At 45.0% G+C, this 19,292-nt stretch overlaps 1 protein-coding gene across 1 annotated transcript in view; it reads right to left on the minus strand.

Annotated features, from left to right (window-relative positions):
* Positions 1-19,292, minus strand: part of Col22a1 (collagen, type XXII, alpha 1) — a gene marked incomplete in the record, with an annotated part of 274,405 nt that overhangs the window by 102,872 nt on the left and 152,241 nt on the right. The window contains 6 exon segments of the mRNA XM_013521350.1: positions 2,597-2,629; positions 7,326-7,367; positions 13,132-13,185; positions 13,652-13,714; positions 14,709-14,753; positions 19,239-19,292. Of these exon segments, the coding sequence (XP_013376804.1) occupies positions 2,597-2,629; positions 7,326-7,367; positions 13,132-13,185; positions 13,652-13,714; positions 14,709-14,753; positions 19,239-19,292 (291 nt within the window).

A 19,292-nucleotide genomic window follows, 5' to 3' on the forward strand; every position in this document is an offset into this window, starting at 1 on the left:
CTAGAGGGAATCAGACCTTTGGGAATAGACTGGGAGCTGAACACTAGACTCTGGATGGTCAGAACAGCATGTCTAACTTTGGCTGAAAAGGAGGTAGGACAGGCTGGAAAGGCAATGCCTGGATGTGCCATTCACTGGGAGATTGAGGACTGGATCCTTCCACTCCTTGAGGCTACAGGTGCCACCCCTGGGATTCCCAACACATCTCCTGGAAAGCATAGCGGGACAGGAGATCACCATCCCACAGCCAAGGCTGCATCAAAGGGAGGCTTCAGGGGCTCAGGTGCTTGTCTTTGAAAGGTTGAAGAGCCAGACATCTCGCAAAAGAGGAGCAAGGACAGGTGGGTATGGTGAAAATAGTCTGAACTTTAGGCAAATACAGACTGCTTGAGGTCTTGGGCTCTGCTTCATTGGCAGTGTAACCTCAGGAAAATTAGTGACCCCTGCTGACTTCAGCTTTCCTATCTGCAGGACACATAGGCCGTCTCTGTCTCACAGAAGCAGAAGTTCAATGGTAGACTGAAGAGCTGCCATGGGAGACTGGGTAGATCTGTCGAACTCTGTGGAAGAACAGCGAACAACTAGAGCACAACGTCCAAAATGCTAAATGGAGTAGGCCTCCCCTAAGAAGCAGACCTAGCATTGTCCAAAATTGTTCTGACCCATTCAGGGTCTTTGGGTGCTCCTTCTACAGAGAGACTCACAGAAAAAACGGGATGGGCATGTGCCTTGATAGAAAATAGAATTCTGCATAGGCAGGAGTTGGTGAGTACAGGCTTTGGAGAACTTCAGGTCTGGAGAAGACCCTGGGTATACCTGTAAGCAGACTCTAATGTCTAGAGAGCCTGCGGCTGGCTGGCCCTAAGACTTGGTGGGAAAACAAAACTGACACAGTGATGGTTTCCCACTGATTTTCTCACCATGCCCTGGTAAATGTTGGGGACCTTGCCACAGCAGCTCAGGCCAGCCTCTACTCCCAAGCCTTTCTTGGACTCTCTTACTGGTACCCACATGATCTCAGATCTTCCCTCTGTCGACATCACCTACTGATTGGAGTCTACACAGTCCCCCTGGCAGAGCTATAACCTCCTATTAAGTGAGATTGCTTTTGCCAAGTATTTCTCAAAGCTTGGCAAAGAGGAGGCTTCAAAAGATGCCAGCTCCTTCCTTCTAGAATCTCCATGGCCAACCATCCCAGAAGGATATGTCAACCCCATTCACCAAGGACAATAATACCATAATTTTCAGCATACTTCCTTCCCAGAGCATTTCCTGCGGTGTGAAACTCCACCTGGCCCTCCAGTCATGAACAGTGCAACCCATAGACACAAAAGGGCTGTGGGGACAGTTTATGGTGACAGAGTGGATGAAGGTAGGGGGAAGGGATTGCAGGGAGACAAGTGAGGGACCTGTGGGAACTCTGAGGGTTCCCAGGAAAGATACTCAAGACAGTCCTGCCCCAGCACCCAGGAATCAGGAGGCAGTGCCTCACTGCTGAGAAACAGTGGCTGTTCTGTCAATAGTTTCTGAATGTGGGAGCCTTGCTGACTTCTACCTTTGCCCCCAAGTGATGTTAGCAAGCCAACCCTCACTTCTGGGATTCAGAATCCTCCTAGCAGATGCCAGGCACTGTCAGGGACAGCATGGAATATCCACTGTAGGGTGAGGAGTGGCTTCCCTAGACCCTTCCTGAGATGCCACTTCTGAGTCACCTCCTGACTTCCAGCTTGCATTCTCCACTGTAATGTCCACATGTCTGTAATGATCATTTGTCTATACTCCATTCCTCCAACTTAGGACTGGTTTCTCTCTCCAATGTGGCATCTGCAGACCTGATGGATCCCCATACCCTCTAATAGCCCTACCCACTGGACATGGGCATGGGCATGCCCATGAGCCACCCCCACAGGCCCCCTCCATTCTGCACAAGGGTTTAAGGAAGCTGGGATATTCCCCCTTTCATTCCCTGCCTTTTTAGGAATGCTTCAAGGTCTGGTTTCCTTCACTGCCAATATTTGCAGACCATCTCTCTCCCCCTTTCAAGCTTAGTGTGTGCATGTGCGTGCGTGCATGTGTGTGTGCGTGTGTGTGTGTGTGTGTGTGTGTGTGTGTGTGTGTTTCTGAGGAGTGAACCCAAGGCCTTCACATTGAGGTCTATCTCCAGTTCTTGTGTCCTTGTTTATTTGATTTTGAAACCGGAGCTTACCAAGTTGCCCAAGTTAGGGTCAAATTTGGTGTGCTCCTTCCTCAGTATCCCAGACTGACAGGATTACAGGCATGCACCACCATGCCTGGCTCCTTCTGATCTTGCACATTCTGCAATCTCAGATCATTCTGTTTTTAAAACCACCAGTAGCCCTGGGCACTACAGAATTAACTTTACCCAAAAAGAAGTGTGGCTTTTGCCCTTGAGTCCTGGTTGATGCCCTGGAATGCCCTTCCTAGCAGAAAGTGGTTCCCACCTAGAACCCCAACTGCCTGGTTCACTGGCATGAAGGGCTGAGAATCAGAACCACCCCAGCCCCTCTTTCCACCCACATTGCACATCACCTCCATGCAGAGGGCACAGTTGTACCAGGGTGGTACTGCTACTTACAGGCATTCTTGGATGTGGTGTGAACAGGGAAGTCTGAAATGAAAATCACAGAAATGAAAACCAGTACAGTCTGACACGCTAATTTGAAAACCCTGCGGCCTTTTGAGAAAATCACCAAGGGATAGAACACACCACAAAAGTGTTCATAGATGATCAGTACTTTTAACAATTAGGATCACAACTTTCTTTAAGGTCCCTGAGAATTTATTAAGGCAAGAATGCACAGTAGTTCCATGAGGGAGCACAGGAATTGCATGGCCTGAGCTCCAACCCCTATGTGACCTTGGACAGCTTGCTAGGTGTCTTGCCTTCTCCAACCTCAACACTTTTGCAAATGTTGTTCCTCAGACCTGGAAGTATTATTTTCTCTTTAGTTAACTACAGTCCACCCTTCAGGTCTCTTTAATTGTTATTCTCAAAGTTCATCCTCTCCACCCAAATCTAAATCAAATAAACTAAGTTGCCTTGTCGTTCTGTTTCTTTACCTTGCTCTGTTGCTGGATCTCACTTACTATAATTTATAGCATGTTTTTATCTTGTTCATTATATGATTAGAGTTCTCCCTTATGAGGTTATCAACTACATCAGGTCTGAGTCATGGCAATGCCTGGGACACAGGGGCCCAAAGGATAAAAATGATTGAATAAAATGATATCATGAAGGCTGCTCCCAAAACACAGTGAATTCAAAGGGAAGAGAAGGTGAGAGTGGCTGTCTATACCTTCCTATCCATGTCCCCAGCCCTGGTCTCTTCTCCAGAAGAAATCATTGTTTTACAAGCTAGAACATTTTTAGATCCTTTTCTATGTGTTTCCACACAATTATGAATGCATAGGTATACCTAATATTTGCAAAAAGTATATAAATAGTGTACTTGGTTCATTGTTAGTTACGCTTACTAACTCATGATTCCTCACAGTAACTAAGAGAGGGGGATGATCTGCCCCTGCCTCACTTTATGGCTTTGTGGATAGGACAAGTGGAAGACAGAGCAGTGAGCCCCTCCCAAAGCCCAAGCAGCTGGGGGATGCTGGGTCAGAAGCTGACATTCACGTGGTGGGCTGCCTGAGATCCTAATCTCTGAGTACACAAAGATCTACAAACTGGGGCTGGGGATTTAGCTCAGCGGCAAAAGCGCCTGTCTGGCAAGCGCAAGGTCGTGAGTTCGGTTCCCGGTACCGGAGAAAAACCAAAAAAAAAAGATCTACAAACTGATTCTGTCAACTTCATCTTGTACCGCTTAATTTGTATAATTATATACTTTCAAGAGTATATATAGTATGCAGATTTCTTTATAAAATAGGATGCTGTGATACAGATATCCTATCATTGAGCTAATTCCATGCTTATAGTAGTGTGGATTTTCCCATAATTTTCATCATTATAAGTGACACTGCAACAGATCTACTTCTGATTGTGTTTTTTTCTGATGTTAAGATTCTCCCAACATTTTTATGGAAAGATTGAGTCTCGTTTTGATAGGGCATGAGTGCAGGAATATAGAATAATGATGTAACTTTGATAAAAGCTGCAGAGTAGACTGTGTGCCACACTGAAAATAGGCTTTCTTAGTATCCATGCTGTCTCCTCTCCTGCTGTTATGGATTGTGTCTAGATGTCCCCCTAAAGCCTCATTCAGGCATATGTGGGGATTTTGCAGGGGTGACTGGACCTACAGTGTGTGATCCTGGGATTGATTCATGGTGCACTGCTACGGTTAAACACACCAGGATTAACGAAATGAGACGTAAGAGACTGAAAGAGCTCTGATCATCCCTTGTTGCTTTCCTACCTTCTGTCTGTCATGAACTGTCTCTCCTCTGTGATGCCACCCTGCCTTGGAGCCTGCTGATTGTGGGCTGAAACCTCTACAAGTGAACTAAATAAACCTTTTCTCCTTTAATTTTGGGTGTGGAGTATTTTGTCTCAGCAGCAAGAAATGTATTTGGTACCAGAGAAGTGGGGTCATTGTTGTGACCGTACCTGGCTGTGTGGTTTAGGAGCCATTGGAGCTGGCTTGTGGGAAGAGGAAAAGTTAAAAAAATGTGATGCCAGCTGAAGAAGTAGAGCTGGAATGCCTCAGGCTGTGGTTGACAGGGGATTCTGATCAGAGCACAGAAGACCAGAATGCTGATAAAAATTCTGGCAGTAAAGACCAGGCTCAGGAGATTTCTGCTGGAAATAAGGACTGCACCGGCTGTTGGACTCTAGACCATGTGTGTGATACCTTGGCAGAAAATTTGTCTGCATTTTGCTTGTATCCAGAGACTTTGCCTGAGACTGAGATTAAGGGTGGCAGACTAATTAATTTGGCAGAAGAAATTTCAAGGCAGTCTAATGTTAAAGCAGTGCCATGGTCACTGTTGGGGCTTTTAGTCAGATTTATGTTGAGAATCAAGTGCAACAGAATGACTCAAAACATTTTGAGTTATGCCAGAAAGGAAACTCCAGGAAAACTTTCAGCCTGTAAGGATGGAATAGAGGAGAAATTGGTTACTTCAAAAACTAGCAAGAAAAAGCCAAGTATTCTGGAAGAAGACACAGAAAAAATGGCCTTAGGATATCACAAGAACCAACAGGACTCCAGCCTCACAGCCTCAGACTTGCAAAGGTGAAAAATTCTGCTTTGAGAAGAAACCCTCAGATCAGCATGTTCCAGAATGGCAGGGCCTAGGAAAGTAGTTCCCTGGAAGTTGGTTCATAGGCCATTGACCCCTATAGCCAAGAGAGAAGAAAGTGTGGCTACTGCTCCAGCTGGCAGCAGAACTTGGCATCATCCACATGGTGATGGTTTTAGGTGCATGCAGAATGCAAGAGATGTGGGGTCAGAAAGGCTTTCACTCAGATTTCAGAAGAAGGCCCAGGAGGCCAGGCATTGTGCCCCTGAGGAGGCAGTGTGTGAAGCTCTGAGTATGAAGCCAAATGTGCAGTAGAGACTCCAGGAGTTTGGAGAAGCCAAGAATGTGGATCCTCTGAGGAAAACTGCAAGGAGGGAGCAAAGCCAACCCAAGAGAGAAGCCATGGGAGCTACAACCACCAGAAGTGCCATAGGAGTGGAGTCATCCTTTGGAGTTCACAATTTGCCACAGATTGTTGGGGAATGCTGGAAGTGAAACTGTGGGATTTAACATTTGCCCTGCTGGATTTGGGTATTTCTTTGTTCCCATTCCTGCTAGCCCCACTTGTAACTTTTGGAATGGAAATGTTTATCTTGTGCCACTCCTTTCATTTGTACAGGGGCCTACAGGTAACAGTTATATAGGGACTTGCAGCTAAGACTTACCTTAAATCTCAGAGGAGACTGGACTTGGACTTTTCAGCAGTGCTGAAACTATAAGGACTTTTGCAAGTCATAGGGATGGATTAATGACTTTTACATAAAGGAATGTTCATGAGTTTTGGGGGCTGGAGCAGAATAATATGGCTTATGTGCCCTCAAAGTCTCATGCAGTCACAGATGGGGCTTTTTCAGAGGTGGCTGGATCCAGAATGTGTGATGCTAGGATTGACTTATGGTACAATGCTAAGTTCAAGGACATTAGGATCAAGGGTGTGAGTGCTACCCACTCTAAGTAGCCTCAATAGGATATAAGGGATAGAAAGAACTGTGGTCACTCCCTTGTTGCTTTGTACTTTCTGCTCATTATGAAGTTTCTTCTTTCCCTTGCGATCCTGCCCTGGAGCCAGCTGATTATGTACTCAAACCTCTACAAACTGTGAACTACACAGACCTTTCCTCCTTTAACTTTGCATGTTGGGTATTTTGTCTCAGGAACAAGAAAATTAACTAATACCTGCCATTGACAGCTAGGTGATCCCCTACGTTTGTCAGTAACCAATCAATCCCTTATGTACTCACCCATTCAGAACCAGCACACAGAGCCCTAAAACTAATGCTCAAAATAGGGAATTTCAATACTAAGCACAAGCATTAAGTTTTAAAAAATCTAAACATAGAATTACAGAATTTTGGAAAGTATGATAAATAATACTGAGAGTAATTGTTTCATATTTCTTATGTGCCATAAAATCTGCTAAATACTTCGCTTTCTTTCAGTTAATTTTCACTAAGAATGTACAAGACAATTGTACATTTTTTCTGCCAGATGAGAAAACGTACTTTTGGGGGAAGTAAATAACATATCCAAGACCACTATACTGGTGATTGGCAGAGCTGAGAGCCCATTTCTTCTGCCCTATTCCTCTGCCCTCAGGCCTTGCTCTTGCTGATACTCAGGAGCAACTCATAATGCCAGCCTGATACTTGCAGGCATCGGAAGATGAACCCTAGTCTTGGGCTCTGGTATTATGTTATTACCCTGGACACAGGGCTTCTTATTTCTGGACCTCAGTTTCCCCATATGGGACAGGTGAATATGTTATCTCTGTATCTAACACATGCTCTAATAGAGTAATTGTGCCTTGTTGAATAAAATGAATCAGGGCCGGGGATATAGCTCAGTGGCGTAAGTGCCTGCCTGGCAACTGGAAGATCTTGAGTTTGATTCCCAGTAGCAAAAATAAAAAATAAAAAAATAAAATGAATCAGTAAGCACAAGGTCATTCTGAGAGAAGCTTTCATGTTTTGGATTTTGTAACCTACAAGTAGATCTAGCCATTGGAAAACTCTATCAAGGAGAGTTTATAACTATGTGATGTGTGTATAAGGGGGAACTCAATACCTTAGGAATTTAGAGAAGGAGAAAGGGGTGGAAGCAGAGTAACTTACAGTTCCAGGTAACCCAGGGGGGCCTACTGGACCAGCTTCACCCTAGATGGAGGCATGAGAAATAATAAGCATTAATGTTCTTGACAACTCCACTTATGCTAGCACAGGTCTAATAAGGAACACACTCACCACACATACCATGATAGATAGACAAGTAGACAGGCAGACAAAAACATGAATGCACTATAAATTATAAAATATTTCAGACATATGAACAGTACTTTTGAGAAATATCTATATTGATCTGTATAGCTATAAATTATTTCAACCACCATCTACTACCCCACCAAATATATGGTAATGACATTCACTGTTATGCATCTCCCTTTTGATGACATCAATGCAGTTTTCCTCAGATTGTGACCACAGCCAGTGTCAGATGTGCTACAGAAAACATTCTCACACGTGCCCTTAAGCATGATGACCACAATGAGGTCCAGCTTCCTTGCAGATGCCCATCCCTGCCTGCCCCACACTCTGGGAAGAAGCAGACATTTTTCAAAATGAACAGTATTATTCTTGTAAACGAAATGATGTTGGGCACCAAATGACTTGAGCTCAAAACCCGACTCTACCATTTGACAAGTGAGTGCACCTCTTTTGGTTCGTTTCCTCTTTGCAAACCATAAAGATAATAATGCATGCAACTCTCAGCATCTGGTGTGGACAGAGATGATAAACAAAGTGGCATTGAGGACACTGGGTCATAGAGCTGTCCAGTGCAGGAGAAAGGGCAGCAACAGCACAGTGAGTTATTATGGTCCCCAAAGCACATCACAAGTGCCATGTGAGGCCAGGAGACAGGGTGTATATGCCAGATGTTCCTAGACCCACCCCGGACTAGGCCTATGGCAGCCATTCTACATCTAGTTATCAAGTGGGCAAACTTAGCAAGGTACAAAAACATCCTTAGTAAACAGCAATGACACAATAGTGAAAACAGCTGTATCATTTTCTACTATTACTTCTGTTGTCACGCAGCATTTACTTCTATGTGCTCACTATGTGTGCACTCATTTAACCTTTGCAGACATGCCTATAAGGCATTTATGTATCCCCATTTCACAGATGAAACTGAGGCATAAAGGTCTTAATCTTCCCAATATGCACACTACTAGCCAATGGCTGAGCCTTGTTTTCAATACAAAAACTATGCTCTTAACCAAGAGTGAATTTCCAGAAGCTTCAAGAAGAAATGCACTTTCTTAAATCACCATGCATTATCTGACTTTACCTGATGTTCTTCCTGTTCTTCCTGACATGGTTGGACTTCCCTCCAGAGCTGATCTCACTTACACCCATCTATTCACCATTAACATGCTCAAGTATCAATCCTGAGTGTTTCCTAATGGGGCACATAAATAAAAAGGTGCAAGCAGGAGGAAGATGGGAAGAGAGGTGTCTCCAGCCAGAGGACACAAGGCTGACTTTGGAAATAGCCCCTGCATGCATCACCAGAGATACAGGGAGTGAGGGAATGGCAGGCAGCATGGGGTAGGCCAACAACACTCTGGTTTTGAGCAAGACACTGGGACAAAAGACCTGTACATTTGGAGGTAAATTTGACAAGCCTGGCTTCCAACCTTGCTTCTGTGTTTAGTTCTTGGTTGCCCCAGTAAAAAAGAACAGGACCATCCCCAATTTCCAGTCCAGTGTGTGGGGCAAAAAGATTTGTCTTCATGGTGGGCATACAACCAATGGAGAGCAAGGTAGAAGCAGGAATGTGCAAGGCACAGTCAGAAGAGAAGAGTGTTCTCTTCATGTCTTCTTTTGAAATTTTGTCAAAAATTGCCTATTATTACCATCTCTACAGGAACACAGAGGTGATCAAAATACTTTGGAAGCCTGAATGTGATTCTGCTGAAGTAAGAAGAGCTTTGTGGTCTTTTTAAGGCTCTGCATTCTGGAAATGAGTTTTTCAAATAGAAATTTCATTTTTGAGAAGTCCATCAAAGTAGCAGGTCAGATGCTGTTCATGCAGATCAGCATTCCTGTAGCCAAGGAGGGGAAGGAGAGGAAGGAACACTGGAAATTGGAGCAGAGAAAGTGCAAATTTGGGAGCCCAAACACCTGGCAGGAGGAGGCTGAATGCAAAGCCCTGTGTGTGTGAAAATCACAGTCCTCAGGCCCTAAGAGTGAGACCTAGTATGCAGCACACTGCTTCTGAGAGGCAGAGCCCCAGATCCACAGCAGGGTTCAGATCCTGACTGTGCATACAGCCCTGGACAAGCAATTTAGCTTTTCTGTATCTCAGTTTCTGCATCACTGAGATAGGGACACTGTTGACAATAGTGGCCTATGTCAGAATAATCCTGAAGATTAGCTAGGGCCCTATGTGGACAGTGCTTACAACTATCTGGCACAGAATCTACGAAGACCTCAGAGGAAAGTGTCTGTGGAATTACTTCTAAGTTGGCAACTAAAGCATAGATAGTCTAAGATGGGTAAGCTTCACTGTCAACTTACACTGCCTAGTTAGGCAGTGATGGAAAACCTTTTAGAGCTTTCATTGATAGCAAACAGCTGGCTGTGGCATGCATGGCATAGGTTCACCACCACTGGCCTAGGGGATTAATAAATCACACTTCTGGGTATGTGTGGGTGAGTTATAGTGGCATGACCTTAGAGTATAAATTTAGTCCCTGGCCCCTTCCTTTTGGGCAAGCACTCCTCTTTTGCTATGCTTCTGGCCATCATGGATTGAGCTTTCCTATGCCATGATATTTCTGCCTTGGAGCCAGTCAGCCATGGACTGAATCCTCTAAATCATAAGCCAAATAAACCTCTCCTTTAAGCTGTGGGTATCTGGTATTCTGTTCCAGCAATGAAAAAGCTGACTAATACTAAGCCTATAAGATATATAGCAGGCGGAATAATGATGGCGACCTAGGCCACCTTTCTGATGACTAGAATAGTGCTCTTTCCACTACACTGCAGGCAAACACACACACAATCATATAGGCAGGTCGTGTGTGTGTGTGTTTATAATGTTGCTAAAATATTAAGGACATACAATATCTAATCAGAAGCCAAGCAAGAGGTAGTAAGGCAAGGCAGCTTGTAGAGCATTTGTTCATGGTAGGATTTTCAATTCTTTCCATCTCCATCCCTTTGAAGTCTAAGATTTGTGGGGCCTGGAACATGTCTTGTTCGCTGTCATTTTATTAGTGACAGCCTAGTAGAGTAAATGATCTGTAGTCTGCTAAATAGTGAGTGTCAGGGAAACATCTATGGCTGTCCTATCCTGGCAGGGTTATGGATGCATCCCTCCAAAGTCAGATTCTAGTTGGATTCTAGACAGGGGTCACTGTGGCCAAAACCACACCCTGGCTGCCTGGCCTCATATCCACCCTTTTAGTTCTATAAGTCAGGGTAGTCACTACACCTCTCTGTACTTTGGTTCTTTCATCCAAACTGTTATGACTCTGTCTTGGTTATTTTCTCTCACTGCCGAGATAAAATATCAGATGCCGAAAATTAGGGAGGAAAGGTTTATTTAGCTCACAGTTTATAGAGGTTTCTGTCCATAATCAGCTGGCTCCAGGGCAGGGTGGTTTCACAGAGAACAGTCCATGGCAGGCATAAGACAACAAAATCAACAACCAAATCCTATCACCATCCTTTCATCCTTTTATACTCTATCTAGGCTGCTATAATTAGGGAGGTGCCAGAACAACAGTGAACTAAGCACATATTCTTAATTCCAGCATCACACACTCTAGATTCAGCCACCTCTGAAAAAGCTTTGTCTGCATGAGGCTTTTCAGGGACAACAAGACACAAACTACAATAGGCTTATATCTACATGTCCCCCCAAAGCCTCATGCAGTCATAGGTGGGGAATTTTGAAGGTGACCGAATTTATGGTGTGTGAATGTGGATTAAGGGTGTGATACTGGCATTCAGTGGATAGATCTGGGTGGTACCAATCAATAAGATTACAGCCTTATTATGCAGGGAGTAAGAGAAGGCAGGCTGCTGCTGCTGTAGCTGCTGCTGCTTGTCCGCTGCTGCCTCCTGACTGCTCCCCGATGTCCCTCTGCCACCCCCCTACCTTGGTGTCAGCTGATTATGCACAAAACCTCTACAAACTGTGAGCTGAAATAAAGCTTTCCTCATTTAACTTTGGGGATCAGGTGTTTTGTCTCAGCAATGAGAAAAGTAACCAAGACATACAAAAGGGGATTTAAATGGAAATGACCTTATAGCTCATTGATTACCAATAAGACATGCAAACAAAAAGAAAGTCCAACTTGCAGAAGGACCAGTCATACTGAAACTCTGCCTTCTGCACCTGCCAAGCTCACACCACCTCAGCAAAGGCTCACTTGGATGCACACCATTCCAGCAGGTAAGATCAGAGACAAATAGTTCACACACAGCTGACATCAGCAGCAGCCTCATTTACATGCCAGCCAATCAGTGACTTCCCTTTCAACAAAAGCCAACAGATCCTGGTATGAGTCTACATACTGACTCCAGTCTAAAGGTTCCTGTGACAAAATTTATATATCACAAGCAAGTGACCCCCAGGAATTCAGGTAACCATAGCTAATCAGTCTAAATCCCCTGCCAAGTGAGTCTCTAAAATTCATGCTCCATAGTTTTTGTAGGACTTTGGCACAAGACAAATAGGTGAAGTGCCTGCCAAGCAGCCCTGCCCTACCTACTTGCTGGGATTCCACCAGCAATGTGCTTCTGAGCAGACACTGGCATTGTGGGCTCACATCCTGAGAGGTGATTCTGCAGCTTTGGGCTTTCATAGAAGCCTCTCTAAGTTTTGGCTCTTTTCATCTACAGAATGTTCATGTTTTGTTTGTTGCATCATGTCCTCTCTCTCCTGTACTTTTCTCCTCTTGCCTGCTGCCCCAGGAGGTGACATCAGTGATTTTACTGACCTTGCCCTCTGGCATGCAGTAGTTTTCCAAGAAATCGGGAGCAAGGGGAAGGAGAGGGTGAGAAACCAAAGCCACTAGGATACAGGACAATCTGGTCTGTTTCCCTTCCCAGACCCAGGATGACTGTCAGGCTCCCTCTTCCACAGCCACCAGCTCCCTCTTCACACCCTTCATGGTCTCTTGCTATTTCTTTCCCAGGTATGTGTCACCTCCCTTTGATTGGTTTCCCTTAGCACTATCCAGATGTGTGTTAGTTCTTTCACTAAATTCTCTCCAACCATCCATCTTGAGGGTGTTGCTCTAATAGATAGCTGTTGCAGAGGCTGCTGGGAAACAATGCCAAGGACACCCACTGTGCATTGCAGAGCACACAGCAGGCTCAGAAAAGGCAATTCCGACCCTTGATTGAAACAGACTCCACTTTAACTCCGAGACTAGCTCTGCGGCCAATGCCACAAGCACTGACATGTGTGGTCGCATAGGATGTACAGGAAGGGGGCAAGACCTGGGGCACATGGGGTTTGCTTTATGGCAAATTCTTCACCATCTTGGAGCCCCCTCTTCCCTCAACAAAATTAGCTCACCCACTTTTACTAAAACTGTACTAGATTAAGAGCAAAACTCTAAAACCAAAGAGGCCAAACACAGTGCTTGGCCTGTCAGCAGTGCTCAAGCAATTAATTCTCAAGCACTACAGGCACAAGGGACGGTGGATGCTTGAATGAACACAGCATCTCTGATTCTATTAGCTTCTTTAAAGTTTCCTACAAATTCCAAGTAAGGTCTAACTTATTGTTCCTCAACAATGTACTTTTGAATCATGAAAATATATTTAGCAAAAAAATACCTCTTTAGAAAATAGCAGTCAGGGATAATGAATGATCAGGATAAGAGTAAGCAGCTCCTACCTTTTCACCTCGGTCACCTTTCAGTCCAGGAAGTCCCAGTTCACCTTTTTCTCCCTGTAAGGAGAGACACAATATGAAAACATTAGAACTTAACTGAGTTTAATTCCTGCCTATTCCAGATAAGAGCAGTATGACCTTGGGATCTACTCCCCTTATCCCCCTCAGCTCTCACTCTAACCTGTCCTTGCCTTATCAGGAGAAAAGCCAGGACAAACCCTGATTCAGAGGAGGTTCCATCAGATATGTATGAAGCACTGGGCTCTCCACTAGGACCCTGGGAAGGTGTCTCCCACGCTCATTCTATCAATTCAATCTGAAGATGCTCTGCCCCCTCCACAGCTATCAAAGTCCTTTAGTATAACTCATGGACTCTGGTACTGTATCTTCTCTTCCCTCATTTCTCTTTCACAACATGAGAACTACTCTATCCATACCCCCTCAAGGGAGTCAGACTTCAGAGGGGTTGCTTCCCACAGGGACCAGCTGAGTGACCTCAGTGGCAAGAGGCCACTACACTTACCTGGTTTCCCTTCTCTCCTCTCACACCTGGGAAGCCTGGAGCACCTGGGAGGCCAGTTTCTCCCTGTGAGAACAAAATGGCAGCTCTGTCCAACAGGTACCCATGGGAGGGTTCTCTTATGGGACAGGCTATGGGCAATGTGCTCTTTAGTTCCTTCCCCCACCCCTTGAAAGCTTTGGGCTCAGTGAGGTCACACAGAAAATAGGGCAGTGGAGAAAGGGGAAATCTAGACAATGTGTCCATTGAGGATCCTCAGCTCCTTCCCACTTGGGCTATTTCTTCTTCCAGGAAACTTGTTCCAACTCTCTAAGTATCTAACTCCTCTTGTCCTTTGAAACTTCACCAAAATGTCACCTTGGGATTTACATCTGGATGTCCCCTCAAACCCATATGCAAAGATGGGGCCTGTGATAGGTGACTGAGTCATGGAGCCACTAGAGCTAAATGTGATGCTAGGGGGTGGGGCCTGCTCAGAAAAGTGGGTCACTGAGGGTGTGACCTGTAGGATGTGTCTCCTGCCCCGTTGGCCTTCTCTCTCTGCTTTCTGGCTGACATAAGGCAGCAGCTTTGCCTCTATCAGACCCCTCTTCCATGCTGTCCTGCACTGGAGCAGGCTATGCACCACTGACACATGAGCCAAAATAGATCTTTCCTCCTTTAAACTGTAGGTGTCAGCTATTTTATCCCAAGGGCAAAAGGTGACTAAGATATAACTCTTAACCATCTTTTCTGACATTCCTCAAGCTCGAAAAGCCTTGTCCCATGTCCCTCACTGACACTGCAGGTCACCATGCATTACACCTGTCCAACTGTTCCCCAGTGTCCAGTTCATCTTGGTTGTGGTTGTGACCCCAATACCCAGTGTAGCTATGAATACACTGGACATGCTTGGAATTACTGAATAAATAACCAAACGCATGAAAAGAATCTAGTGAGTGCCAAAGACATGCTTAATTCCCCTTGGCATCTGAAGAATTTCTCTGACCTATGATACAACAATGAATGAATCAATTAAATGAAGAGCAAGATGCATGAACGAAAGCATGAACAATCAGACCTTGTCTCCAGGTTGGCCTGCCAGGCCCTGCTCCCCAACTTCACCCTAGAGAGAGAATATCAGACATTCCATTATCTTGCATGCACATTTCAGATGTGGCTTTGTGCCCCAGTTGGGCTCAGACATCCACAGCACCTGGAAGCTGCAACTCTAATTCTCAAATGCAGAGCACAGTCAAGGGCCCAAGGGTCAGGAGCTGTGCAAATCCAAGAGTTCAGCATTTCTAGAGAGAGGACTTCTATGTTCCCTCATACTGTCTCTCACTTTAGCTCAAAGAAACAATTCCTGAAATTTCCCTGCCAGAGTTTAAGCAAGGTACATCCATATATCTGGAGCCTAAACTCCTATAATGCAAATAATAATGAGCCAAAGTCTCCAAGTGCTAGATCATAACACTAGATCAGAACCCCAGTTCGAGTTTTGAATCATATTAGGATAACACAGACTCCATGCTGGTTCCAGCGATGACGGAGGACTTGCTGAAGAACTTGTCAACATGACTGGTGTCTCCTGACTGTTGTTCAGTCTCTTTTCATAAACACAGGCTGCCCCAAGGTACGTATTTTATATCTCCTTTCCCATGGAGCAGAACAATACATAATATATGGAATTCCTATTAAACTCCAGAGGTTACATTAGAATGTCTGCCTCCCAGAGGCACACACTGGCTCTTATTCCTTGGAAACTTTGTTCTCATCCATTAGGTTCCTACTGTGGTCAGAATGTTCCCCCCCCAAAATTATTATTCTCTTTTCTTTTTATTTTTATTAGTAAATGTTTGCAGTGCATAATGATTGCATTCATCATGGAGAATTGGTACCTGTACATAGCACAACTTAATTCTTACACCCCCTTCCCTTCCCCTACCTCCATCTCTTTCTCTCTCCCAAAAATTCTTAGATTGAAACATAATCTTCAGAATGCTTATCTTAGTTACTCTTCTCTTGTTGCTGAGACAAGATATGGGACACTCAAAATTAAGGAAGGAAAGGTTTATTTAGTTTACAGTTTATAAAGGTTTCAGTCCATAAACAGCTGGCTCCAACACAGGGTGGCGTGGGAGAGGGGCAACAGTTCATGGCAGTGGAAGACAGCAAAAGCAACAAGAGCAAAAAAGGGGGAAGCAAGCCTGTTTTCCTCCCTTATATTGTATGCAGGCTACCTGCCCTAGGGCAGGTGTAGCACTCACAGCCCACTCCCAGCACTAGACAACCAGCCAATTACAAACTCTAAATTCAGCCCCCTCTGAAAAGCTTTTCCTCCCATGACTACATGAAACTTTGAGTGACATCTAGACACAAACCATAACAGTGGTGATATGAAGAGGTAGGGCCTTTGGGAAGTGATTTGGCAGAGCCTGCAAGAATGGGATTAATTCCCTTATAAAGCAGGACTGAGGGAGCCTTTTGGCCATCTATCATGTGAGAATGCAGTTAGAAGGCACCATCTTTGAAGCAGAACCCTCACCTGAAACTGAATCCACTAGCACCTTGATCTTGGGCTTCCTAAACTCCACACTGTGAGCAACACATTCTGTTGTTTACAAAGCGTTTTATCATAGCAACCCAGAGACAGCTCCTACTTGCACTTGGTGACCAGGCTGACATGGAAGACCCAGGAACAGCGGGCTCTATCCCTATCCCAAAGCACGAGTGCTGTGCCCACTGGTCTTTTTTAAATCACTGACAAAAGCCATGTGGGGGATGTACTAACTAGTCACATGTCTTGTGAAACAGTAACTTCGTGAGTAACAATTTCTCTCTAACATCCAGTATGCTAGTTAGAAAGTCCTCCGTGGGCCTTTCCACAAGGAAATGGGCTTTTGGATGAGGCAGTGCACAGAGGCAGAGGGGAAAGTTCAAACGGGTTGAGCATACAGAGATTTTCCCCAAGGTTCTGCCCACCTCCACTGGTAGTGAAGGCCCACACTACCACTACTTATCAGAGAGAAGAAAGGAAATGCGAAGGAGAAGAAGAGGAAAGGAAAAGGAAGGAAAGAGGAAAGAGAAAAGGAAAGGAATGACAGTCACCAAAGGCGCTGTCCAGTGTAAATGCATTTCATCTTGAAGCTCTTGAACCACCCTGGAAACTCGCATCTAGAGTCAGGACATGTTGGAATTCTAGATACACTTCAGTGTGTCCATGGATTCCCGATGTTTACAAACACAATTAGTATGAACTGTTCTAATCAGAATTGTACAAACACTTGTCACTCAAGTTGTCACTTGAAATCTGCTAGGATGGTAACACGTTTGCTGTAGGAATTGTTTTTGACATGCTCCAAAATGTAAGGGGCTAAGTGTGGTTAGAAAGAAGCTCTAAAGACCATCTGAAGTGTACCCGAAACTTGTGCTGTGAGCCCCTCAATCCAAAGGCACAACATAGGAGGACTTGAACATCCTCTTAACTTCTTAAAGTGAGCCTCAAAATACAGAGTGAGCCTGCAAACCACCTCCATGCCCCAAGTGGGCTCAGACAGTCCACCAGCTGTGAGCTGTCCGTCAGCATCTTGGAAAAGGATCTTTTCACCTTCAGCTGGCACTTTGTCAAAATAAAGTAAGAAGCCCTGTGCCAGGTCTGTACCGGGAGCAAAAGTAGGTTGAAAAGCTCAGAAGCACTTAAATTCAGTTTCAAACTTCTCAGAAATATTTCAAACACATAGCAGTAGAAATCATGTAAAAAATGACACAGGTGAGACAGACCTCTCTGTTTGAATATCTCAGTCACTAGTGGTGATTGAAATACAATACACATAGATCCAAAAATTAAAGGAATCCCCAGGTGGACCTCTGCACCCCAATAATTCTCATAAACAGTCCCTTCATCTACAGAACCATGCACATGAACCTTGAATGAAGAGGTGGCTGTTGAAGTCCTGAATAGTGGGCTGCAGTTCACTTTATATAAGCCCAGAAAAACTTGCTAATTCCTAAATTTGAACAATCACAATTATCAGGTATGGTTGACTCAAAAATATCCAAGTCAAGTATGAAAAAGAATAGCAAACCTATAAAATACTAAATCTATATAAATCTTTCCTGGAAATGGACACAATTTCCAACACTGAAAAGCAGGCTGGGTGCTTTTAAGATCACATAAATCCTCTCAACATTCACCTCAGCACACGCTGAATCCATGGAGAAAATAAAAAGAATTATTATATTTTAATGGCTTGGGGATTGGCATATTTTTTAAAGAAAACACCACTCTTTGACCCTGAAACACGCAGGCCTGCTATGCTTGCAGGTGAGGATGGGACAGTTCCCCAGTACACTGCTAGGTCCACGGGAGCTGAGTTATTGGGATGTGGAGTCTAGGAAAAAGAGGCTTCATAGCGAGCTGTTAGCAACACTCTTTCCACAGTTTGGGTCAGCATGGGCATCCCTGAGTTGGGTAGGACACCAGTTATACTGGCCCTTTTCTGCTCCATTTTGGTTTAATTTTCCAAAAAAAAAAAAAAAAATACAGTCACTTATGAAGCTTATGAAAAAGAGAAACAATAGGAAATCCAACAGCTCAGAGATTTTCCCACCAGCAGCACTGGCACCAGTGAGCAATGAGGTGACCTGTGCTGGACCCTCCTGTGGTGTCAGCGTCACACCTCCATGAGTGTTGACCACCCCCGTGCACAGGCTGGGCTGATTTGTCAACCCAGCCTCAGTCCTGCCCACGCTTTGTGAGTGCAGGCTGGAAGTGGCTAAGACTGGACACTGCCCTTAAACAGTTCAACCTCTAGGAGGTGGAGTGAGGCAGGTAGAGGGAGGAGGAACAGTCCCTGTAGTGCCCTCCTTGTCTGGCCAGCTGCTTCCAGAAGCACAGGTGCATGCACAAAGCACACATACACGTACATATCATGTACTTGCATAATCCCGATATACACAAGGCCTAGGCCTCCCTTCTTGCCTGCTGCACACTGAGCCCAGGCAGGTGTTAAGGCAAAAGGCTCAAAGGAACATGCCCTGTGGCCTGTGAACACAGCCAGGCAGGGAAGCCCTCCTTCCCACTGCCGCGGCTCTTGCTGGGGATGAAGGTCTCTCCACCAGCTGCAGGTCTCCCAGCCCAGGAACCCCTTTTCCCTTCACCTCTCCCCTGGAAGAGGGATTGACTCAGCCAGTGCCAGCCTCACTGTATGCAGCCAGCCCTGCAGGAGCCCCTGAGCCCTGCATGGACTTCTTGAACAATCTCTTTTCCAGTATCTTTATGTTTTCTGCCAGCTCCAGAAGATGCACAGTTCTGCTTGGTGAGCTGGGTTCATACACAGCCCTGAGTATACCACCTAGAGTAACAAGTGTAATAGAGAAAAAGCGTGCCGAGTGAGGTGGTACACACTTGTAATCCCAGCACTCTGGGAGGCTGAGGCAGGAGAATCACAAATTTGAGCCCTGCCCCAGCAATTTAGCAAGATCTTGTCTCAAACAAACAAACAAAACATTTAAATGAGGGCTGGGATATAGCTCAGTGTAAAGAACCTAGATTCAATCCCTAGTATCAGAAAAGAAAAAAAAAATAAAGGGAAAGATGATGTCTTACCCGAGGTCCAGGCTTCCCAGGCAGGCCACTTTCTCCTCGTTCCCCCGGCTCTCC

Source organism: Chinchilla lanigera, unplaced genomic scaffold (genome assembly GCF_000276665.1).
Source record: "Chinchilla lanigera isolate Chin_1 unplaced genomic scaffold, ChiLan1.0 scaffold00060, whole genome shotgun sequence".
In the NCBI taxonomy this organism is placed as follows: Eukaryota; Metazoa; Chordata; class Mammalia; order Rodentia; family Chinchillidae; genus Chinchilla; species Chinchilla lanigera.